At 41.3% G+C, this 24,401-nt stretch overlaps 1 protein-coding gene across 1 annotated transcript; it reads left to right on the plus strand.

Annotated features, from left to right (window-relative positions):
* Positions 1 to 839: 839 nt before the first annotated feature.
* LOC121901781 (aggrecan core protein-like) lies at positions 840 to 23,747 on the plus strand. Its single transcript, XM_042418745.1, has 20 exons — positions 840 to 892; positions 4,940 to 5,034; positions 5,214 to 5,305; positions 6,297 to 6,588; positions 7,296 to 7,470; positions 7,980 to 8,107; positions 8,216 to 8,509; positions 8,849 to 9,697; positions 9,836 to 10,010; positions 10,099 to 10,226; positions 11,692 to 11,985; positions 12,072 to 12,170; positions 12,273 to 14,120; positions 15,131 to 15,208; positions 16,177 to 16,290; positions 18,544 to 18,702; positions 18,801 to 18,883; positions 20,579 to 20,723; positions 22,296 to 22,478; positions 22,596 to 23,747. The coding sequence occupies exons 2-20, from the start codon at positions 4,947 to 4,949 to the stop codon at positions 22,676 to 22,678; spliced, it is 5,307 nt and encodes a 1,768-aa protein (XP_042274679.1). The 5' UTR covers positions 840 to 892; positions 4,940 to 4,946; the 3' UTR covers positions 22,679 to 23,747.
* Positions 23,748 to 24,401: the final 654 nt, after the last annotated feature.

Consider the following 24,401-nt stretch of genomic DNA (forward strand, 5'->3'; position numbering starts at 1 on the left):
GGATCAGCTTGGTCTAATGAGATATTTGGTCTGGTTTGAAACATCGGTTGTGTTTCTTGCTATTTTCTGCCTCATCCTGTATTCTTTTATTGATGATTCATCACTCTAACGACTTTCAAATCTAACTTAAAAACTGTTGTTTTCCTGCATCTTTGATCGATTAATTGATTGGTTTCTCTACTGCAATTGTGTTTCCTTTTTCCTTTTTACATTTGGGGTAACTTGCAATTTGTTTCTGCACTCTGAACTGTATTTCCAGTATTTATGACTCTGTTCTTAACTTTTCAAATTTCCTTTTAAAAAGGTTTCTATTCTCTTAATTGGCATTTTAATGTTCTTATATTGTTTTTCTAATGCATTATGTAAAGCACTTTAAATTGCTCTTGTGTATGAAATGTGCTGTACAAATAAACTTGCCATATATATTTTTCTTGCCATATCTTGACAATTGTTTCTCTGTTTCTTTTGTTTTTATCTGTTTCTAAACTGAGTCAGGCTCACAGCTGGTAATGTTTCATTGCTCCACTGTTTTTCCTTCTTAAATAAAAATACAAATAAAGTGAAAATGACAATGAAACATGTTACTTTGTCTGAAAAAAATGTTACAGTGTTGAACTCACTCACCTCCTTAGCGGCAAGGGTTTTACCCAGCAGCCTGGTTTTATTTTGAAAGCGGTAACGTGGCTTCCTCACGTTTCACTGTGAACAGCTTGACGCCGGTGTTTCCTCTGAGGTTTGACAGCCAGACCTGGTCCCAGTTTCTTTCCTCTGCACACAGCCAAGCATCCTGAGCTGTTGCTTCTGCTCACTGGAACTTTTAAACTCACAACCTGGCAAACTGGAACTCCACTGAGCCAAAAAATACACCACTGAAGAAGAAGTTCTGCAACAGGTGGGTAATATTCTTTTTATAAAAAAGTTTTATACAAAGTTTCCTTTTATGAAGAAACATGAACATGTATGCTCTCTTTTACCTTAAGATACTCTGTTCTCATCTACATTAACTCACATCCCTGTGATTGAACTTAACACAGAATATCATTCATTGTGAAGACATATTCAAGTCTGAAAAGACGGATAAAGTGAATTTCAGATGAGTTTAAACTCTGCTGTACCTCCTGAATCGACACGTGGATTCATATTCAGTCTTGTCTTCTTTTTGTCTTCAAATATTCAATATGAAATTTTATTTCTGAAGAAGGAAAAAATTATTTCAAAAAGAAGATATGTAGGAAATCAACAGATTAGATTTGTGTTTTTCACCTAAAACTTGAAAAACATGTCTGTCTATTAGACAATTAATATGTCAGCATCATATCGGTTTAATATCTGAACGGCCTTGACAAATAACATAAAATAAAATAAAAAACATCAGAATAAATTTGACAAAAATGAAATGAAATAAATGAAACAAACTAAAACCAAATCTGTCATTACTTTTACTACATAGAAGACAAACATGTCAAAACTATAAACTTTATTTGTTTGGTCTTCCACAAGTGATAAAGTACCTCAAAGTATGAGAATGTCAGTTTAATCACTCTTGTGTATCACACACACACACTTATATTTGAGTTAATTATATTTTTAATCAGATTTAAAAACAGCTTATGTTGATGAAAGTACTGCAGAATGTTAATATATCTATAAAATAAACTTTAAATAGTAGTAGAGGAATATTAAAGTGATTTTTTTCTGTTTCAAAAGTGTGTTTAATATAATGTAGAGAATCTATTGATTGTATTTGACAAACTGGTTGTTCAAACCTGATTGTTCACATGAGAAAAGTGCCTCATGTAGGGAGAAAAAATAGATGTACAGGTGAGGAGTTGTCCTGTCATGGCCTCAGCTCCTCCCATCATGTCTCACATTTTTCCGAGTCTCCTTCCTGAATGTTTGCAGTGTTGAGACGTGATGGAAAAAGGGCAGACTCTGGAATATATACACCGTGCTGTTTACATAGGCCCCGGTGTCGTCAGAGCTCCCATAATACAGGCTTCAAGTGGGGGAACAGATCTGGTCTTATGGGCCCTTGGTCTCTCTGGGAGTGGAGCTCACCACAGCAGCTCAATGAGCTCAGTGTGGGGGCCGGCCACCGGTACGACTCACACACACACACACACACACAACTCAGCTGCTAATGAACTGTCACTAAGTCCAAACACCACGTCTCAGTCCTGAGGAGACACTCCCTCCAGGTTCTGAAGAAAGGCAACTTTTAACAGATCAGATGTACATCTGGGAGCAGCTGAGTTGAGTTTTGGGTCCTACATAGACGTGAAACCAAAGAAACTTCTCCACATGAAGTTTCACATCAGCCTTACGAGTTACATAAACTCTATTTGGCAAATAAAAGCAGACAGGAGTGTTCGCCTTTGCTTCACTGCATCTCTGGCGATAAGTGAGCAATTTGTTCAGGTTGTAGAAAGTGTGTTAGATTTCCGCAGCTCAGAGCAGTTTGCAGGAGCTTGTTGAATCTGTGCTGAGTGCCAGAGCTGCATCCACACCTGGTCTGATGCCCCAGTGACAATTTGTCCCAGGGTTTCTGAGCTGTTTACGTGAACTCTCTGTGCTTTCGGTGCTGCTGACCAACTGTAAAATCTAGGAGTGACATTTTATTATTTGTATTCCAATCCTTTTACTGAGAGACCCTGAAGGAAAAGTTTTGGTTATTTCCCATGAGAGACTTCTGTATTTGTATATCTGTGTGAGCTCTTCTCACTGGTTTGAAGTGGGCAGGTCTCAGTTGGGAAACGGTGATGTCACATATTTCCGTGCACCAGTCAGAGTTTAGTAATATTTGAGTCAAAATCAGGATGAAAGTTGTAGGTTTTGTTCGTTTATGGTGTCAGGCCGTTGCCACACCTACACAGCCCAGATGAAGTACATCAGTTTTTGAGTGATAAACTCTTCTGTCTATTTAGTCATGAATCTCTGAAGCGGCTATAATCAATATTTATAATGACGTATGAATGTATGAAATCACCATGTGTAGCCAAATGTGTTGGTTGCGGCTCGTAGTGATGAACCTACAGAGATTATCAGCGACTCTGCAGCTCCTCTCGGCTTTATAGTGAGTTTTAGCTCATTTTTTAGCTGCGACTTTGCAACTTTACTGTTTTAGTTCACTCTCAGCGCTCTCATAGTGTCATTTTGGGCCGCAGCAGGCAGCTGTTTTCAGAGAAAAAGCTCTAAAAAGCCACTGTACTGCTGCTCAGCACCAAATGGCAAACAGACATAGTTAGCTGTAGACTAGCTGGTGAACGTTGTGGAGCATTTAGCAGCTAAAGAGCCAGATATTTCTCTCAGGTGTTGGTAGAGAGCAAAAACAGAGCTTAAAGAGAGTGAATATTGGACTTATATTCACCAGATGTTGTTGCTCCATAACTGCTGGATGTGGAAATAAGCAACTGTTTGCTAACAAGTCCAACAAATCAACTTAGAAGGTCATGATATAGCTAAAAAAATCAGTTATGGCAGGTTCAATCTTCATGAGAATTATCAAGGGTTTTAAACCATGTTGTCGATGAATTTAAGTTCTGTAAGAGTAGAAATGTCATGGTGGAAAAATACTTAATTGCAAGTAAAAGTCCTGCATTTAAAATTGTACTTAAGTAAACAAGTATTAGCATGTAGCATACTCAAGGATCAAATGGTGAAAGTGAAATTGTATAAAATGAGAATCAAAGTCCGAATACCTCAAAAACTACTTATAACTTGTGGTTTAATGAGCAAATATTCCTCATGCACTTCTTTTAGATTCTTCACATATTAAGTAATGGAGTTAATTTTGTATTATTATTGTGTTGAGACTGGAACATACGAACCGAATTTAGGAAAAGTCTCTTCACTCTTCACAAGTCCCTCACTGGGAGGAGGAGGGAGGAGCAGGAAGTGTTGCTCAGATGTAATAACAGCAAACATTTACTTTTTGAAATAACTGCAGCTCCTTGTTTTCCTCCTTGTAGAAAATAAGAGGCGGTTGTTAAAGAGTGAGTAATTGCTCACATGAACCGGTCGTGCGGTCGTGTGTCATTCCTCCCGGAAATGTAGCTGCTGTGTGACTTTTGTGGATTCATTCAATTGGAATCATGTCAGTTTGGTTTTAGGAGTCTGGAGGTGTACATCAAATGACTTGGACTTCAGAGATCATTTGTTAACTTGACTTTGAACATCAGCGACTTGTGTTTTAATTTGGATATGACTCGGCTGGACCGGCAGCGTATTCACAGACAGAGCAGTGTTTAAACTGTAGGACTACTACATGTGTTTTGAATGAATGCATGTGACTTTATTGCAGGATTTCTTTGTATTTTGCGTGTATCTGTAGAGAAATGGGGTCTGCTAACAACATAACTGTGGAATGAGAGCTTGTATCGATCCCTCTTTGACTGAAAAAATGTTCTATTATATGAGACATTTTCACTTTTGTTTGCACTATTTGATATCTAATTGTTAAATTCAGTGGCACAGTTTCTCACCTCCACCGAGAAGGTCGTTTTCCATCTCATTCATCTGTGTCATAGTTAATATATAACTATATATATGTATAGATATAATATATCTCCAAAATCAGTGAACAGATGTCTTTGAAATGTAGTGAAAAGTCTGGTTTTATTCATAACTTAACTAACAAAAAATTAATTTCTGATCGTTTTCAGTATTTTCTCATGCAGTACTGCACTTATTTGAATGAAAAAATATCAATTACATTAAATTAATTAATTTAATTTTCAAAACAGAAACAGCAATAAATGCTGTTTTATATGTAGCAGTGACAAAAATGAGAGCGATGCTTTTATATCCCATCATTAGTGAGATAAGGTGACATGATGACGGTTCCTAAAAGAAAACTTTCTGGGGATTAATGAAATTCTTATTATGACTCATAATTGTTTTACTTGCATTTTGCTAATTTTCCTTCCTTTCCTTATTTCAGATAAAATATGATCAGGTGGACTGTGCTTCTGACTGTGTGTCTGAATGTCATCTCTGCAACATTTGACTACGTTTATGAAGAGCGTTCACTTCTGGGTAAGAAAGCATTCTGATCTTCATGAAGTGCACCTGAAAACATCATGACCGTAAATCAAGGCTGTATGAAATATGCTTATATCTCTCTCGATACAGATCTCAAACATCTGTCATTTTTAGTCAGATAGAGTTTATATGTTGTCGTCTTTCTTCCTATTTTCTGTGTTTTTCTCTCACAGATCCAGAGGATGTGCTGAGTGTGGGCATTCCTCTGGAGAAACCACAGCGCCCTCTACTGGGAGGAACGTTAACATTACCGTGTTACTTTGAGGTGTGTGAATACGAGCTTTTGCTAAATATCAGTCCAGAAAAAAACATTTTCTGGACAAAACAACAAAAATTTATCATACGCTTAAATGGCGGACTGTTCACATAGCTTGAAGCTCTTAAATTATTTCTTTTTAATATATTTTATAATAATGACTCAAATCGCCACATTAAATGTAAGAACGCTCTGCAGCTTTTCTGAGCCTCTTTTAGCTCATGACCTAATTTTGATTTTATAGCACATTTGTTTTCAACAAAAAAAATCCAATAAATCCACCATCGCTACCTGCCCAGCAGACAAAAGCAACTAGCTGGAGAGGAAAGTGGAAGATCTTGGAGCTAAAGAGTCAGATATTTTTCTCAGGGGTTATTGTAAAAAAAAGAGCTAAAAGGAGAGGGAATATTTGACAGAGAGATGAGTACTATTTCTGCTCCATATCTGGGAATTGTTAGCTAACAGCTATGTAATAAACCAATGTCATGACTGTGTGTCTGCCAGATTGTTTCAGAGTTTCTCTGCCCCCTAGTGGCCAAAAATGAATACAGCTTTAAAGGTGTACAGATTTTTTTAAAAAAAGAAAAAATCAAGAGACAGATAATTGAAGACTTATCTTGCAAAACACAGAGGTATAAAACGAGAAAAAAACACTGTTGCTCCCAAATTCAATTTGTTTTTTATTGTAATTTCAAAAAAAGCAGATTTTCCTACTAACCTCTGGCAGTCGTGCAGTTTCAGCTTAATGGTAACTAAATAAAAACTTCTTCCTCCACTCTAATATATAAATGTAAATTAGTTTTTGGTGCTCATAGCATCAATAAAATACATTTAAAAAATTAACAGTAATGTGTATTTTCAGAAACTATTTCCACATAACTCGGGATAATGAAGAGAGCTCGCTGTCACCCATTTCATAAGGATACATTTTAAAGGAGCTGCATCACACCCTGTAAGGAAGTATGAAGTAAATTGGTGAATGTTGTTGTTTTCCATGTAGGACCACACTGTCCCAGACCCAGGAGCTCCCACCATCGCCCCCTTCGCTCACCGCATCAAATGGAGCCTCATCACCAAGGAAAAAGTCACGACCATCTTAGTGGCCTTGGAAGGACAGGTGCGTATCGGCGAGAGCTACCTGGACAGGGTTCAACTGACGGGCTACCCGACAACCCCGACAGACGCTACCATCAAGATATCTGAACTGCGGTCCAGCGACACGGGAGTCTACCGCTGCGAGGTTCAACACGACATCGAGGACAACCACGACGATATCAATGTGCAGGTTCAAGGTACGCTAAGGAGTGTCAGATCAGTGTCTCATAAAGTCAGAGAGACAAATGCGGTGGATACAACAGATCTGAATATCCCTGAAAAAGTTCCTTTAATTGGTTGCCAAATTCACGTGGGTGTGGCCTGTTTGACATAAGCTGTGACCAGATTTAGAAGTGCAACATGCTGCAAAATGTGTTGCCGTGGTATTACAGAAATAACTCAGTGGTCATGAACCAGACTTGACGTTTTGCACAAATTGATTTCATTACAAAGCCATAATATTCTCAGACAGGTTTTAAGTAAAATCAAGTTACCACCGTCACCAAATCATCATCTGTCGCTGTGATACTTTGATGCAAATCCAGATTAGGTTTAAAAATTTCTAAACATGTTTTATTATTAAAATAAAATTGGATAATTGTTCTTTACTTAACCTTTTGTAGAGACTTTGTGAGTGTTTTTTTAGTTTTGTGGTCTTGAAAACATTTTACTGAATTCACCTTTAAACAAGAGCTGGACTGATATATCGGCCGATATTAGTTCATGGCAGACATATCAGTATCTGTTTATATGTCGACCCATAAGTAACAAAAAATTGTTTGGTTATATTATGTGTTTATGTTTTTAAAAATTACTATCAGCTGATATCAGATTTGTAAATAGATACAGATAAGAACTCCAGTATCAGTGAAGCTACACTTTAAACTATTCTTTATCTCTGTAGGTATCGTCTTCCACTACCGGGCCATCATGGGCCGCTACAGTTTGACCTTCGAGAAGGCGAAGGCTGCGTGTACCCAGAACAGCGCCGTCCTGGCTTCACCTGAACAGCTTCAAGCAGCTTATGATGATGGATTCCACCAGTGTGACGCTGGCTGGCTCTCTGACCAGACAGTCAGGTCAGTCTGTGCTGTAACATGACGGACAATGACTGCCGATTAATGAAGATTCATGTGTTGATGACAGTTATAAACATATTATATATAAGTGTCTTAACAAATACAAGCTATCCAACTGACAAATGCACAGTCTATGTACTTTCTAACATTACATACATTTAAAATATTTATATTATATTATTATATATACTATAACTAGTATAGGTTTAAGGCTGTATATGTTTATGTTATGTATATGTTTGTATAACAGCTTAATTATGAGTAAAAATGTGCTTTAAATCATTCCCTGCATTGAACAGTTTGTCACTTTTGTTTAATTATTAAATTCATTTTCTGTCAGAATTGTGATGTGTTGCACAGTTTCTAGAAGGGACGATTTTTAAACACTCCTTAGTGGTGCGTTCATGAATGCTCCAACATCAGAGAATTCATAGTTGTCTGCAGAAAAGCAGCAATACGTTAACTATTTCATACTTAAGAAACCAAAGCTCATTTGTCTTTGACTGAAGGTACCCAATCCGTGATCCTCGTGTGAACTGCTACGGTGACAAAGAGGAACTTCCTGGGGTCAGGACTTATGGAGTGAGAGAACTCAATGAGACTTATGATGTCTACTGCTTTAGCGAGAGGATGACAGGTACACAATGAATCTGTTGTGGGAATTTTCATACATTTTTAGATGTTCTTTGTGTATTTAAAGGTCATTTTTTAATTTTAATAATATAACCTCCCTTATACGATACAGGCAAAGTTTTCTACACCGCCTCTGCAGAAAAGTTCACCTTCTCTGAGGCTGTGGTGGAATGCTCTAAGCATGGCGCTCAGCTGGCCACTACAGGTCAGCTGTACCTGGCCTGGCAGGGTGGGATGGATGTCTGTAACGCTGGCTGGCTGGGAGACAGGAGCGTCCGCTACCCCATCAACATTCGACGACCGCAGTGCGGAGGAGGTCTGCTGGGGGTGCGAACTGTTTACCTCCACACAAACCAGACAGGATACCCACTTCCTGAGTCTCGCTATGACGCCTTCTGCTACACGGGTAAGTCCTCGTTTACTCAAAGAGTGGAGATACTGAGAGTGCTATTCTGCCCATTATCATGTTCACCAATACTCCAATATTCAATTTCATTCAGAAGCATATCAAAAAAACAAAAATAATAGTGTGTAACATATAATAGAGTATTAGTGAAATGTGTCATGTTATAAAGCACACCCTATACACCTGTATTATATTGATGGATGTAACTAGTCAGCTGGTAGCTAAGCAGCCGATGGCGAAGCATGAATGAAGCAGCCAATCAGCTAATGCCAATTATGCACCATTTACAACCTGTTGCAGTGAATTAACATAGTTGTTCTTCTCCTCCCTCACCTTCAGACTTAACTGATGAAGATGGTTCAGGTATCATAAGAGAAGGAAGTGATGTGTTGAGTGTTAGCACGGAGACACGGAGCCCGGAGGTGTTCTTCAGGAGGACGACTACAGAGAGCGAAGCGGTTGGAGAGGTGGAGACTCAGCAGCCCACCGTTGTGGACTTCACCTTCACAGAGAGCCCCACCGAGCTGCCGCTGCCTCAGCCGCCCAGCGTCACTGAGCTCATCACTGAGTGGATACAGCCAGCCACCGCCAAGCCTGATGTGGACAGGGAGCCTCAGCCGCCCAGCGCCACTGAGCACATCACTGAGTGGATACAGCCAGCCACTGCCCAGCCTGATGTGGACAGGGAGCTTCAGCCGCCCAGCGCCACTGAGCACATCACTGAGTGGATACAGCCAGTCACCGCCCAGCCTGATGTGGACAGGGTGCCTCAGCCGCCCAGCGCCACTGAGCACATCACTGAGTGGATACAGCCAGCCACCGCCGAGCCTGACGTGTCCAGGGAGCCTCAGCCGCCCAGCGCCACTGAGCACATCACTGAGTGGATACAGCCAGCCACCGCCGAGCCTGACGTGTCCAGGGAGCCTCAGCCGCCCAGCGCCACTGAGCACATCACTGAGTGGATACAGCCAGCCACCGCCGAGCCTGACGTGTCCAGGGAGCCTCAGCCGCCCAGCGCCACTGAGCACATCACTGAGTGGATACAGCCAGCCACCGCCGAGCCTGACGTGTCCAGGGAGCCTCAGCCGCCCAGCGTCACTGAAGTCATCACCGAGTGGATACAGCCAGTCACTGCCAGGCCTGAGGTGGCCAGGGAGCCCAGTGAAAGCTTTGTGATGCCTTCAACTGGTCAGTGATGGAACTGCTGGTGCATGTTATAGTAACTGTAACGTCACAAAGACAGTCTAGTGTGGTCCAACTCCTAATATTGAATAAAAAGGCTCCACCACATGAGATTCTTTCTTTTCTTCTTCTTTCTGTACGCAGGTGTGGTCTTCCATTACCGCCCAGGATCTGGTCGCTATGTCCTCACCTTCATTGAGGCCCAGCTGGCCTGCCAGAGTGTTGGAGCCTCCATCGCCACCCCAGAGCAGCTGCAGGCGGCATATGAGGCTGGATATCACCAGTGTGCTGCAGGATGGCTGATGGACCAGACTGTCAGGTAAATCTGACATGTATTTTCAGACGAGGCAGAGAGATTATTGTTCTAAAAAGACATTTAATAAGCCTTCACATCTGCTCTTTTCTAGGTATCCCATTGTTTCCCCTCGAGATAAGTGTACTGGAGATCTGGGAGATCAACCTGGAGTTCGGTCCTATGGTCTGAGGCCAGCAGATGAGAGATATGATGTGTACTGCTACGCTGATGGGCTCAAAGGTGAGAAACCTACAGAGAATTATCAGAAACTCTGCAGCTCCCCTTAGCTTTATAGCAAGTTTCAGCTCATTGTTTAGCTGTCCAACTGCAACTTTACTGTTTTGTTTCACTCACAGTGCTCTCATAGTGTCGCTTTCGGCTGCAGCACTTTTCAAAGAAAAACCTCTAAAAACTCACTGTACACTACCTGCTCAGCACCAAATGGCAAACAGTTAGCGACTAGCTGCTGAACATAGTGGAACATTTAGCAGCTAAAGAGACAGATATTTCCCCCAGGAGTTGGTAGAGAGCAAAAACAAAATAAAGAGAGTGAATATTGGACTTACATTCACCAGGTGGACAGAAACATGACTCCAAATGAATGATAATGTTGTTCTGTAACTGCTGGATGTGGAAATAAGCAACTGTTTGCTAACAAGATCAACATATCAACTTAAAAGCTGATAATATGTCAGTGTTGTGTTCACTTCTTGTTTCTGCTGAAAACAAGGCCAAAAAACCAATTAATGCATCGTGCTGTAAGAAGATCGATGCCACTCTACTGTCTGTACATGAAGAATTGAACTTGAATCTGAAGGCAGTTAGCATAGCTTAGCGTAAAGACTGGAAATAGTGGGAAACAGCTGTCCTGGCTCTGGCTGAAGCTCAAAACTCCACCCGCCATTGGCTTACCAGTTAATGTGATATATGTCATTTGTTTAACTCGTACACAAACAGAAATGTAAAAAATACAACAATTTGTGGTTTTTAAGGAGAGTTACGATATGTGCTATAGCTATTTTTTGGCAAACAGCATCCAAGAGCACTGACTTTCAAGAGCCTTTTCGTTGCTTTGAGGTTTCCAGGCAACAAGGAGACACTACACAGAAGTGTGGTTGTTTGTCAAGAAATAGTACAATGATACTCTTTCTAAATCTGTACAGATTAAACCGACTAGATACAAGTTCTAGGGGTGTTGGGAGGTGGAGAAACAAGCTTGCTGTTTCCCCCTGCTTCCAATCTTTATGCTAATTGCCTCCTGGCTCCAGCTCCATACTTGACGGAGAAACACAAAAATGGTATTGATCCTCTCATCTAAGACTTAACAAGAAAGCAAATACTGTAAGCATATTGTCCTAAATGTTGAAACTGTTCCTTTAAGGTTTTTACAAGTCTATGCTAAAAAGCTAGCATCCACGTTTAATTTAGTTTTAACAAGTAATGAAAATTTTTTTGCTATATTTAACATCAATTAGTTAGCCAAATGCTTGTCAGTAAACAAGCAGTAAGCTTTTTAAATGAACTATAGGAGTCATAAAAACTTGAATCACAATTAACCAAAATGTACCAGACTTAGAATGATATGAGTATAACATATGTAAGACAGGTTAATCAGAATTTCAGTTTGTCTCTGACTTTATGTCTCCATTTTCAACTTTTTTCACTTCTTCACCATCTTTACATCTCTTCGTCATCTGCTCCACAGGCGAGGTATTCCACTTGGGCTCTGCGGAGGGTTTCACCTATGACGAGGCTGTTTCTAGCTGTCAAGCGCAGAATGCCATCCTGGCCTCCACAGGAGAACTCTATGCAGCCTGGAAAATGGGTTTCGACAAGTGCCGTGCTGGCTGGCTCTTGGATCGTAGCGTCCGTTATCCCATCACCAACCCTCGTGCTGGGTGTGGAGCGGGGAGGAGAGGAGTACACACTGTGTACGCTGACCCCAACCGGGCAGGCTACCCTGACCTTCACGCCAGATATGATGCATATTGTTTTAGAGGTAAACACTTAATTATAACTATCTAAAGGGCTCGTTCTGAATTCATTCATTAATGCATATAATTTTCCTCTGTTTAATTCTTGCAGCTGATATTCTACTTATTGCAAATGAAACTGGACTGAACATCACAGATATCCAGGAGGCTCTCCTGAACCTAACAACAGTTACTGATTTATTGAGGCCTGGTAAGCTATATTTCAGTCCTGAACACTGAATGCTTTATTTACCTGCCCAAACATTTCTTTTACTTCCCATGCAACTCACTCTCTTCTTATATGTCTCTTTAGCTGTTCCCTCCATCGTCCAACCCATCCCTGTGGAGTCTTCAGGTTCTGGTTCAGGCTCAGGAGACTTTGGCTCAGGGTCTGCGGTTGATAGCGGCTCTGGGGGTCACTCTGGAGACTTGTCTGGCTCTGGAGACGGGTCTGGATCTTCAGACTTGTCTGGTTCTGAAGACCGGGTCATCTCTGGAGACTTGTCTGGTTCTGGAGACGGGGTCATCTCTGGAGACTTGTCTGGCACTGAAGACCGGGTCATCTCAGGAGACTTGTCTGGTACTAGAGATGGGGCCATCTCTGGAGACTTGTCTGGTTCTGGAGACCGTGTCATCTCTGGAGACTTGTCTGGTTCTGAAGACCGGGTTATCTCAGAAGACTTGTCTGGTTCTAGAGACGGGGCCATCTCTGGAGACTTGTCTGGTTCTGGAGACCGTGTCATCTCTGGAGACCTGTCTGGTTCTGAAGACCGGGTCATCTCAGGAGACTTGTCTGGTTCTAGAGATGGGGTCATTTCTGGAGACTTGTCTGGTTCTGGAGACCGTGTCATCTCTGGAGACTTGTCTGGTTCTGGAGATCAGGTCATCTCTGGAGACTTATATGGTTCTGGAGACTTGTTTGGCTCAGGAGATCAGTCTGGCTCAGGGGACCTGGTTGGTAGTGTGAGTGCAGAGCTGCCCAGCGGAACATTGGGTCTTACCAGTACAGATGCTTCTGGATCAGGTCTCAGTGGAGAAAGATCCGACATCACTGTCATTTTTTCAGGCATCGACAGCACTCTGGCTGAAGGAGGTTCAGTTTCAGGAAGACTCCAAGAAGCCGAAGAGGGGAGCGTGGGGATCCTTATCTTCCCTTTATCTGAAACAGGCTCTGGAGTGGTCAGTGGTAGTGGGGACCTGTCCGGATCTGGCAGTGGATCTGGCTCTGCAGAGAGTGGCTCTTCCATGGAAAGTGGACAAAGTGGACAATTCTCTGGCATGTCGTCCAGTTTCATCACTAGCCGGGACTTTTCTGGGTTCAGTGGTTTCCCATCAGGAGCCTCTGGAAGTGCCAGTGGACAGCCAGGAGATGCTCAGATACTACTTGTAGATGATGAACTGGTTGATGCATCCACACATATCACCCACAAGGAGTATGAGCTTGGTGGAGGCTCTCTGGCATTCAGTGGCTCAGGATCTGGGGTTCTCAGTGGTGATCTCAGTGGCTCGGCCTCTGGAAGTGGCTCTGGGCTCTTCTCAGGTGTTACCTTTGTGGGGTCAGGCTTCACTGACCTTACAGAGTCATCTTCTGTAGAGCAGGAGGCCTCTGGGTTTTTACTCTACAGCTCCGGACAGGGAAGTGGTGGACATATGTCAGGATCTGGAAGCTCAGGCTTCCACTCTGGGTCTGGATCAGGAATGTCTGGATTGGAGTCCTCTACCAGCGGGGAAGAAGGCAGTGTTACATTCTTGACTGAGGATTTTATGACAGAGGTATCTGGAGGCAATACAGTGGCTATGGAGCTTGGACAGGGGTCAGCGGAGTACAGTGGAGAAGGAAGCGGCAGCAGCGGCAGTGGCATCTACTCCGGCAGCGGAGATACCCACTCATCCACAGCCAGTGGCGTTTCTTCAGGAGCTCCCTCTGGAGATCTGCCACAAGTGGTGCTGCCCTCTCCGTCCAGTGAGTGGGTACTGACAGAGAGCACCACAGGAGCAGAGCAGATGCTGAGTGGAGTTGAACTAGCACAGACTCCTAATAATGTCTATCAGACCCCCGGCCATGCATTCGCCCCTGCAGGACTGGCTGCCCCTGCCACTGCAGCTACACCAGTCTCTGTGCAGGCACCAGGCATTGTGGCAGAAACTGATTCTGTGGAGGGTAAGTCTACCTATTCTTTCACATGACAATTTTGTACTTTGTGTCTTTGGTTGTTAGGTAATATTACATATTTTACAATTTGTTGTCTTGTATTCTGTAAAACCAAGGGATAGAGTGTGTGGATGGTACGGAAAGCAGGGTTTGTTCAAACTTATAGGGATTTTGCACCCTCATGATATAATGTTTAACAGAGTTTACTGCGGGTTTTACATGTTTTGGTCAAGAGCTGAAATGATTAGTTGAATCTTTAATGGAAAGAAAAGGATCAGTTAACGGTTTGGGTCATTTTTTATGCAAAACTTAAACCTCTCAAATGCAAAATACTTCTAGTTAGTCTATGTCAGTAAACTGCACATCTCTGGGTTTTGGACTGTTGATCGGACAAAACAAGCAAACAATTTAAAGAAGTCAACTTGTGCTTTGTGAAGTTGTTGTGGACACTTTACTGTTGTCTGACATTTTATGGACTCAAGGATTAATCAGTGAACTGAGAAAATAACAGCTGTGTCAGTAAGCATTAGCAACAAATGTTTGCGGAGCTGCTATGACTAGTTGATTAATTAATCAGACAAAAAAATAATCAACAACAATTTTGATAATTGTTTAATTTGCTGCTTTTGCTGCCTTGTCTTAAATTATAGTAAATATTATTATAATATTTTTGGGTTTTAGACTGTTGGTCAGACAAAACAAGACATTTGAAGACGTCACTTTGGACTCTAGGAAATTAATAATAAAATGAATCGTTAGTTGCAGCCCTAAATCTTTGATAAAGTTTGCTGATGACACAACTTTGTAAGTCTATAAGCAATGAAGAAACAGAACATGGTCCTGTGCTGGAAGAGTTTAAGACTCATCTAACCAACAAAATCAAAACCCCCGGTAACTCCGTTTCAACACAACAATACTGTAACTTTAACAAAAGAAAAAAAGGCATCACAGCTCCACTGCTGAATTTACACTTGTAGATTCAGAGCATCACATTTTAATCATTTTACCTATGTTTCTAGGTGGCCTTAACCCATGTGAACCCAACCCCTGCGGCAGTGCTTCATGTACAGTAGAGGACGGGGTCGCTCTCTGCCATGGTAAGTCCCAACGCTGTTCATCCTTCTCCTTTCTTTCTATGAAAACTACTGCATTAAAAATTGTGTGATGATGTTTTGGTTTAACAAACCTCGTCAGTAACGTTTCTCCGTATGTCTTTGTTGTTGAGCAGTTTGCATGTTTTATATTTTTGGACTGCATTCTGTTTATTAATCAGCTTGTGACCTAAAGTTATATTTTCAGATAAACACTTGATTATATTTACTGTTTGTGAATCAGCATTACCAGACATAACAAAAATCCTTTTTCTCTCCCTGCTGTTCTGTCCTGTTTTGCATCATATTTTTGCTCTTTGTTTTGTGTGTTCCTTTTCGTTCATTTTGTCTGTGCCTGGTTATGGGTCTCTGTGTTTGTGTGGCAGATTTGAATGTTATGGTGTTTGTCAAATACGTATCGGCTCTGCTCTGACGTTACACAGCATCTGTGTCACACGTTTATCATAAGTGTCGTCAGCCTACATGTTGTTTTTGGTCTGCTGTGCCAATTCGCCACCTCCGCTCCACTGCATGCATGCTAAACATGGGCAACATATGTGCTTTCTGGCATTATATGGGTGCTCTAATCCTGCTGGAAATTGAATACTGATCTCCTGCTGAAACTAACCACAGATTCAAACATAAACTTACTGCAAATATTGTGATTTTTAGTTATTGCCTTTGCAAAACGAAATAAATATGCATTTCATTATATATCATATATATTAGGTAACCTGGAAGACCTCAAATCATAAGATGTATCAAAAACAAAACATAGTTTGCTGTAAGTCTAATCTGGATCAGAAGTTCCAGCAGTGATAGTATTGTTCACTAACTCCATCAGTCCTGAGGTGTGATAGTCCTGCTATCACAGCCCCACCCCCACCCCCCATCCCTTCTTGTTTGCCAACCTAACCACCTCCCATCCCCACCCCTCGCTCAAACAGTAGTGTCACCCGCCCCCTTTTTTGCAGAGGTAGATGTGTGCCATTCCAACCCTTGTGCCAATGGAGCCACCTGTGTGGAGAGTGCAGACTCTTACAAATGCTTATGCCTGCCCAGCTACGGAGGGGAACGCTGTGAGATCGGTACGAGATCAGCTTCAGCTAATAAATACTAACAAAAGCCTCTCAAAAACAACTGAAGCGAAAGAGAGATGCTAAACATCACCATCATTACTCACTGTGGCTCTGTGAAAATACAAAGTCATGTGTAGTAGCTGGTGGCCCAACAGTTGAAGATGCAAAACGTGTAACTGTGATGTCCCTGGTCTGCAAAAGGCTGTAAAAGTAGCTAAAGGGTCAGTTCATCCAAATCACAGAAAAAAATATTTCACTTACCACAAGCAGCGTCTAGTAATGCAGTAATTGTTCAGTTTTTTACAGCTCAAAACACTGAACAATTAACCCTTTTTTATACCCCTTTATTGAACAGCAATTGTCCAGTCATAGTTAAACAACCTAAATGACTCAGCAGGTCTGTTTGGAGACCTCCCAAGTTGCCGAAGTGATGAGCATAGAGTACTACTAGTAGTAAGTATCTAAAGAAAGAGATTTTTCTTTTGTCCAAAATCCAAAACACAACAGAACAATTTTAAGGAATGGATTAAATAAAGTATTTGCTCCTCTAAGATGCTAACGTTGTATCCTAGCATTACTTCCAAGATTAAAGGGCAGCATATTATTAGATAACTACATTCATTTACAGGATTTCAGGTTCCATTCAGAATATCCCTGTTCAGGACCTGGTATTGGATGCCACGTTGACACATCCCAATATTCCAATAATTACTGCCAATTTTGAGTGGTAAATCTGCCACCATTATCAATAAAAACTGCATATGTGCCATGTTACTATTAAACGCCAGACTGGTGTAGCAACAGTAACTAAGGGAGGAGGGACTTAGAAAACAAACAAAGGTTTCTTTGGCAGAACGTTGTTCATAGTGAGACAAAATAAGGTCCAAGATATTAGCTTATTCAGGGCTTTAAACCGCATATCAGAGTCTTCATCAGAAAATGGAACTGGCTCAGGTGTCATCACATGACCACAGTTACACTCGGAGATCATGTGATTGACACCAGCTTCATTATGCTTGGGGCCGCATTCTCGTCATTCACTTTTTGTACCCACGCTGGCCCAAAGCGACAATCTCTCTATCCTCCTCTTTACTGACAAGATGTTCTGCTCCGTGTTGGAGGGTCCTCACCACTGATCTTTGATGTTGTATGATGACACCTGAACCAGTTCCATTAGTGGATGAAGACTGTGAGAGGCACTTGAAAGCTCAGAAAAAGGCTAGTGAGTGGATCTTGAGTTGAGATCATGTTGTCACACATACTGATCCAAAGGTCAACAATGACCTTCCATGCTCGTGTTCACAGTGGGGTCTGCGGATTACCCTGAGCAAACTGGCGGTCACACCACAAAGTACATTGGCTGGTCCATGTGACATACGGCCAGTCATGATATCGCTCGCAGTTTCTCTATGTTCTCTCTACTGATCTGTTTATATCCCTCTGGCATTTTGTTCAGCATAGCAAACCATTTTCTTTAATAACATCTTATTGAAGAGGGAAATCACAGCTAACGAGCTTGCTAACGGTTAGTTAGAAAACTAATTCAAAGTAACTGAATTTGCCATGAAATTTCTCTGTTTTAAATGCTGATGTGACCAGACAGAAAATTGGGATGGTAACAGAAATCTCAGAGGTGGACATCTCAAACTCTGGGGCAAATAAAAACCAATGCTTTCTGCACGGCTAAATGCTACTAAGGCTAAGTGGAAATGTTTGGCTGAACCAACTCATTAAAGTGGAGCATGGGAGAGAATGAAGCCTTTCAATGTTTGAGTAAAAGAAAAAAAAAAAGTGGAAATTTACAATCACGTTACTGTTGGGCATGGCCCTTCCTGTTGAGAGTGAAATTATGTGTAATTTTCCCTTCTGTATTGGGACATTAGCACGTCAGGAAGGAAATACCATCCATCATCAAGTTTGTACTGGATGCAGGACTGACTGCGGGCATCGCAGTGGCATAATATGTTCCTCACTGACTTACAAGACAACAACTGAACATGTTAAACAGAAACACTACATGGGTTGTGAAGAACATCAAGCACTGTTCCAGCTGCTGAAGCACTAACAGACAGCTGCATCTGATGATGAGAGGCTTCTCATCATCAGATTCAGTGCTTTAGTATTTCAACCCATCTGTAGTTGTAGATATTATCTTTGTCTCAGAGCATCAAATTGAAAAAGGGGACATATTTAAGTGAAAGTTCATACATTGAATGAAGTGACATATTTCACAATGTTTCCTCCTTGGTGTTGTGGCTGCAGATGAGCAGCAGTGTGAAAAAGGTTGGACTAAGTTTCAGGGGAACTGCTACCTGCACTTCTTCGAGAGGGAGGAGTGGCTGGACGCGGAGCAGCGCTGCAGGGACCTGAACGCACATCTGGTCAGCATCATCACACCGGAGGAGCAACACTTTGTCAACTGTGAGTGCTTAACGTGGTGTATGTGTGCGTGTTTGTGTCTGTAGAGACATAGAGAAAATGAAAAGTAAAGTTCTGTCGACATGTTTTTCCGCCCGCAGTGAACGGAAAGGACTACCAGTGGATCGGACTGAACGACAAGACAGTAGAGAATGACTTCCGCTGGACAGATGGCACTCCACTGGTGGGTGAAGGACGGTGTTTCATAGCATTTTATCCACTTATTGAATCCAAACCTTTTCAAATCCCTTACTGAATCTTCTAGGTTGGCAGAAACGGTTTCCAGTAGCAGCCAAATTAATGTTCATAACCTAAAAATGAGATGAAAAGCATAATATATGAAATGTGAATTGAATTATCTGACACATTCAAATTATATGCTGCAGCCTTCTGTACTTCAGGAGCTACTTAATACAAGTACTGAAGGTCCTGATTCAGAACTATTAAATTAATCAGACTAAAATATTGATTTGATGTGAACCAGAGTTTAAGATTCTTGAAGTGAGGTGAGGTGATCAGCTGATTATGTCTCTATCAAACTACAAAAACACACAGTCCACAGTGTTGTTACAGAGTGATGCATCTTCACTGACAAACAATCTAAGTGTGAATACCAACTCCTGCTGCTGAGAGCACATTCACCAGAGAACTTTTCATTGTACCCGTTACACAATTAAAGTTAATTAGCTACAGCTGATCTAATCTGCCACAGGTGACATCTGTTATTATACAGACAATGACAGTCAGCTAAAAATGAGAAGCTGTTACCTGCAGTGTATGTTTTCCACTACTCTCGACCAGTAAAAGATAAAAAGGTTTTGATGTGTGAAAAGCTGTGAAAATTGCTGTTTACACTTGTGATAAGAGGTTCTCTGAGCAGGTGAAAACTCAATCACCAAAATAGCTCTGCACCACCTGATCTGCATAAACACGACCTCAGCTGCATCGCTGCACCTTCCTCAGCGCACAGGTGCAAGAACGAAAGACATATATCATCTGTACTTCTGCCACCTTTGCAGCAAGAGACCTAAAAGTTTAAACACACCCTGCTAGCGGACGCTTGACGCTGAAATGTTCATTACACACTCAAAAACACACACACAGTACTGATGATTATTCTACTCTCAGAGCTTTACCAGCAGTGGAGCTACCAAAGTAAATAATGTATTGCATTACATTTGATATTCCTGTGTGTAAGAGGACATTTATTTTTGATTGTAATGCTAGAGGAAAGCTCAGGGGCTCAACACACTGGTGCTGCAAATAACATTAATTCTCATCATTTATTAATCTTCCAGTTATTTTCTCTTAATCATTTTGCACATAAACTGCTGGAAAATAGTGAAAAATCCCTATTTTAGACACATTATTACATCCAAGGTAACATGTTGAAATAGTTTGTTTATCCAACCAACGGTGCAAAATCCAAAGACATTTAATCTATTATCATATAGAACAAGGAAAAGCATCAAATCCAAACATTTGAGGAGCTTGAACCAACAACTGTTTGGCATTCTTACTTTAAAAACGACTGAAACTATTAACCGCTTATTAAAATAGTAGCAAAGTAATGTTTTGTTGCTCAACTGATTGATTGATCTACTAATCCATTCAGCTCTACAACATACAAAAACTACATTTCATGGCAATCTGGCAGTTAGATGTTGATATTTCTTGCTGTGGACAAACATGAAGGGAAAAACAAACAACAAAAACAGTAGTGTTGCATGGTATAAGATAATATAGTATAATTTAGCTAATACAAAATGATAAAAACAGTAAAATTCAAAATTCAAAGGTAAAGCTGTGAGGTCCCTCTACTCTGTGCTGAGGTTTGCTTTGTAGTAAAGAATGTTTCTATTTCCTTTTTCTTCTTCAGCAATATGAAAACTGGAGGCCGAACCAGCCTGATAGTTACTTTAAAGCCGGAGAAGACTGTGTGGTGATGATCTGGCAAGAGAGTGGCCAGTGGAACGACGTGCCCTGCAACTACCACCTGCCATTCACCTGCAAGAAAGGCCCAGGTACGCCGGCTCAGGCTTCACATCTGCTCCGGTCTGTAGCAAAGCCTTTAAAGCTGCATCGATTGATATTCAGTCACTAGAGAGCAGATATTATTGCCTGATGTGGTTGCTATGGTAAATGTATTGGCAAACGTTTAAATGCTTGCACATCCAGTCTGACATTGACTCTCCTTTTAGCTCTATTCTGACCGTCACCAGCTCCTGAAAAAACATGTTTTTTTACTGTAGCTAACTGCTCCACTTTGTTCACTACATAGTTGCTAACATTGCATATCTGCCGTTGGCTGCAGAGCAGGTATTACAGGTCTCATGGGTCTAAAATTTTGGTGAGCTGAACTGAAATGGACCCATGGAAGACCTGCCCGAACCCAACCTGCAAACATTCAGATCAGGAAAGAAAAGTGCAGTGGATGCAGTAATTAGACCAACAAACAGACCCAAATGAGAGAAAACAGCAACAGCAGCAGTCTGATGCTCCAGCAATTAACAAGCTGCAGCAGTCGAAAAGAGCAAAACATGTCATTTTTTCCCTGCGCTCCACAGCTCACACTCTCCGTCTTGCCTGTAAACACACATTTTCCCCTGCGGTGATAATGACACATCACATGAGCAGAGCTAATAGAGAGTCTGACACACAAACCCAAGACCCAACAAAACCGGTACCCCACCCACCCGATCAGACTGAGAATAATCAGGACCGACTCGAGTCCTGGGTCGGGTCTCAGTGACTATAGGAACCAAGTGGAACTGTGAATACTAGGGGTGTGTCAGAATACAAATACGTTATTCGAAAAAGCACAAATAGTGGGGTTTCTTACAAATATTTGTTTCATACAAATATTTTAAAAATTATTTGTTTTCGGGAAGAAAAAAAAAGTCAAATACCAGCATGCAGGTCGGTTACATCTCTATCTCAGTGTCTCTCCTCTGCTCCGCTGTTACGTCTATCAGCAGGTCTCAACGAGGGGAGTCACATCCACCTGCTACATGACGCACATTTCCTAATTTGGACATCACTCCTGGAGCTACTGACACTTTAATTTTCTAATTAAAAGCGTAATAAAAACAAAAACAGTATTTTTTTAGGCCTCTTCCCACTTTCATTCGAATACAAATACAAATAATTTTGCTGCCTCAACAAATACAAATACAAATACTGGGCCCTCTGCACATCCCCTAGTGAATACCTCTAGCAAGTAGCATACTGTTTTAGCAGAGCTTGTTTTCAGGAAACAGCTGTCTACTGTTGCTTGAAATGGGATTAAAACCAAAACAACAAGATAAAAGATGGTCTAACCTTAACTAAGTGCTGCCAGTACCTAAACTTTACCAGACATTGTACTGCAAACTCAGATATTTTGGCCGTGAAAAACAGGAAATACGTTGCCACTGAACGTTTTACTCATACGTTCAGTATTAATATTTTTGTGACTTGCCAAACACTTGACTGAACAACCTTGTTGTGTTGGCAGAAAACATTATTCGTCTGGAATTACGTTTCCTGTTGCAGTTTAATAGTATATAAACATATTTCTAGGAGACATGGTTTGATATGTTGACCTCTGTCCTCAGTGTCCTGCGGCGCCCCGCCGGAGGTGGAGAACGCTCACATGTTCGGTAACAGGAGGGAGGAGTACCCTGTCAACTCCATCATCCGGTATCAGTGCAACCCAGGGTTTACACAGCGCCACCCACCGGTAGTTCGCTGTAAGGCAGAGGGACAGTGGGAGAGACCCCAGGTGGAATGTACTGATGGTGAGTTCACTCTTTCTCGGGATATAGTTTGTAGAGAAACCTCACTGATAACGAAGGACGGGTGTGTTCATTTCTAACAATAACTCACTTTTTGTTGTGTCTTCTTCTTCGCTGCAGTAAAATCCAGAAAAAGAATACAGGAGAGGATCAGCAGGAGTCCGGCAGAACCAGCCAGCAGCAGCAGCAGCAAGCTTCACTAAGAAAGAACAAAGAGGAATTAATTATTTAAAAGAACATTTGCTCCACACAAAAATCCATTTTCCATTTTAGTGAAGATGATTTGAAAGGTTGAATTATTGAAATTTCTACATCCCGCAGGGTGCTACATCATGGTAATGTGATTTTTTTGTCTGTTGTGTTCCCTGCCCCTTCATAATATATTTTAATTATATGTAATAATTTTATTGCTCTGAGTTTATTTTCATTGTGTGTATTGTAATATAATTTTGTTTGGTGAAATTATTGATGAAATACTTTGTTCTATACAAGTTTTACATTTATAGACGGCAACATCTGTCTGGTTCACTGTAGTCTGCTGTAGATCTTTACCACAGAAAACAGTCCACATATCCTGATCGGCATTTAGATGTTGGTCGAATGAGCTGATGATGATGTCAGGTTCCAGGAAGAAATGTATTTGTGTACCCATTAAACTCACTATAATTTCTGTAGGAGTTAAAACACAGCGGGGGGGGGGTTCTGCTTTAAAATGTGTGTTAAAGTGTTTTCACGTCAATCATTACAGTCGGTGAAGTTGAAGGTGTCAGTGTCAGTTTCCTGCTGTTCGTTCCTGTTATACGACGTGGAAAAAAACGATGACTCATCACAGGAAACAATCCGTCTAACGTCACCCGGAGGTGAATGTTGTCATTAAGCACATTAGAGCGCTGTTTTAAGTTTAGTATATGAATACATGAAGATGGAAACCCCAGTATTAATGGTTGAGTTCAATTTCAATTGATTTTAACAAACGCTCTTTATATAAATACGATGTGGAGCGGGAACTGTGGCCGAGTCATTTTGAGCATCTGGAGCGGCTGATTCATTCCGACTTCAGTTTGACAAGTTTGGATTTTGAATGTGGAAGACTTATTGCAAAAGTTAGGTAGAAGTAAACCTGATGCAACTCTAAATTTAACTGTCAAAAGGAAAACTTTGACATTTTGGGAAACTTTGGGAAAGATTGATGCCACCGTCTCATATCATGTCTGCACGCTAAATATGAAGCAGGTGGTTAACGTTAGCTTAGTTTAGCATAAAGAATGAAAGCGGGGGGGGGGGGGGGTAAAATAAATTGGGTTTACCTGGAGAAAACTTTTTACCTGGATTAAAAGTTGGTGCAACTTTTGCTGCAACGCAATATGACATCATCCGGCAATTGTGTACATAGATTCTGACGGTAGCGCTGTGCTAGCCAAATCTCTCGCCACCATGTTTCCCGTCTCCATTATCAGCTCTCGGTTAAAGGCAAAAATGCCTAAAAATATATCTTAAAAAAATAAACAAGAACCTTCCTAGATGAGTGCAAAGTTAATATTTAAGCAAAACTAAGTCGTAGGAAGAAATCAAACAAACTCGATCAAGCTTTGACCACAAGTGTCTGGTTTAAGCAGAAACTTTTGTCTACATACAACCTTTTATTTATTGATTTCACACAGTGACAGAGAGTCTCTGCTGGACTGAGCCGGTGATTGTTATATAAAAGAGAGAGATTCAGTACTGTTGTATTAGACTACAGCAGCATCAGCAACACACGGCCGGGGCGAATAAACTCCATGTTTCATAGTTAATGTGTAGAGGATGAAGTGGTACTGTTCATGACCTCACAGTTTGTCATGTCGGCTGGTTTGAGTCTTTCGTTTTCTGTGTGTTTAGTCTCTTATCATCTTCCACGAGGCTGTGCAGTGCACGGCGTTTCTGTGG

Source organism: Thunnus maccoyii, chromosome 1 (assembly GCF_910596095.1).
Source record: "Thunnus maccoyii chromosome 1, fThuMac1.1, whole genome shotgun sequence".
In the NCBI taxonomy this organism is placed as follows: domain Eukaryota; kingdom Metazoa; phylum Chordata; class Actinopteri; order Scombriformes; family Scombridae; genus Thunnus; species Thunnus maccoyii.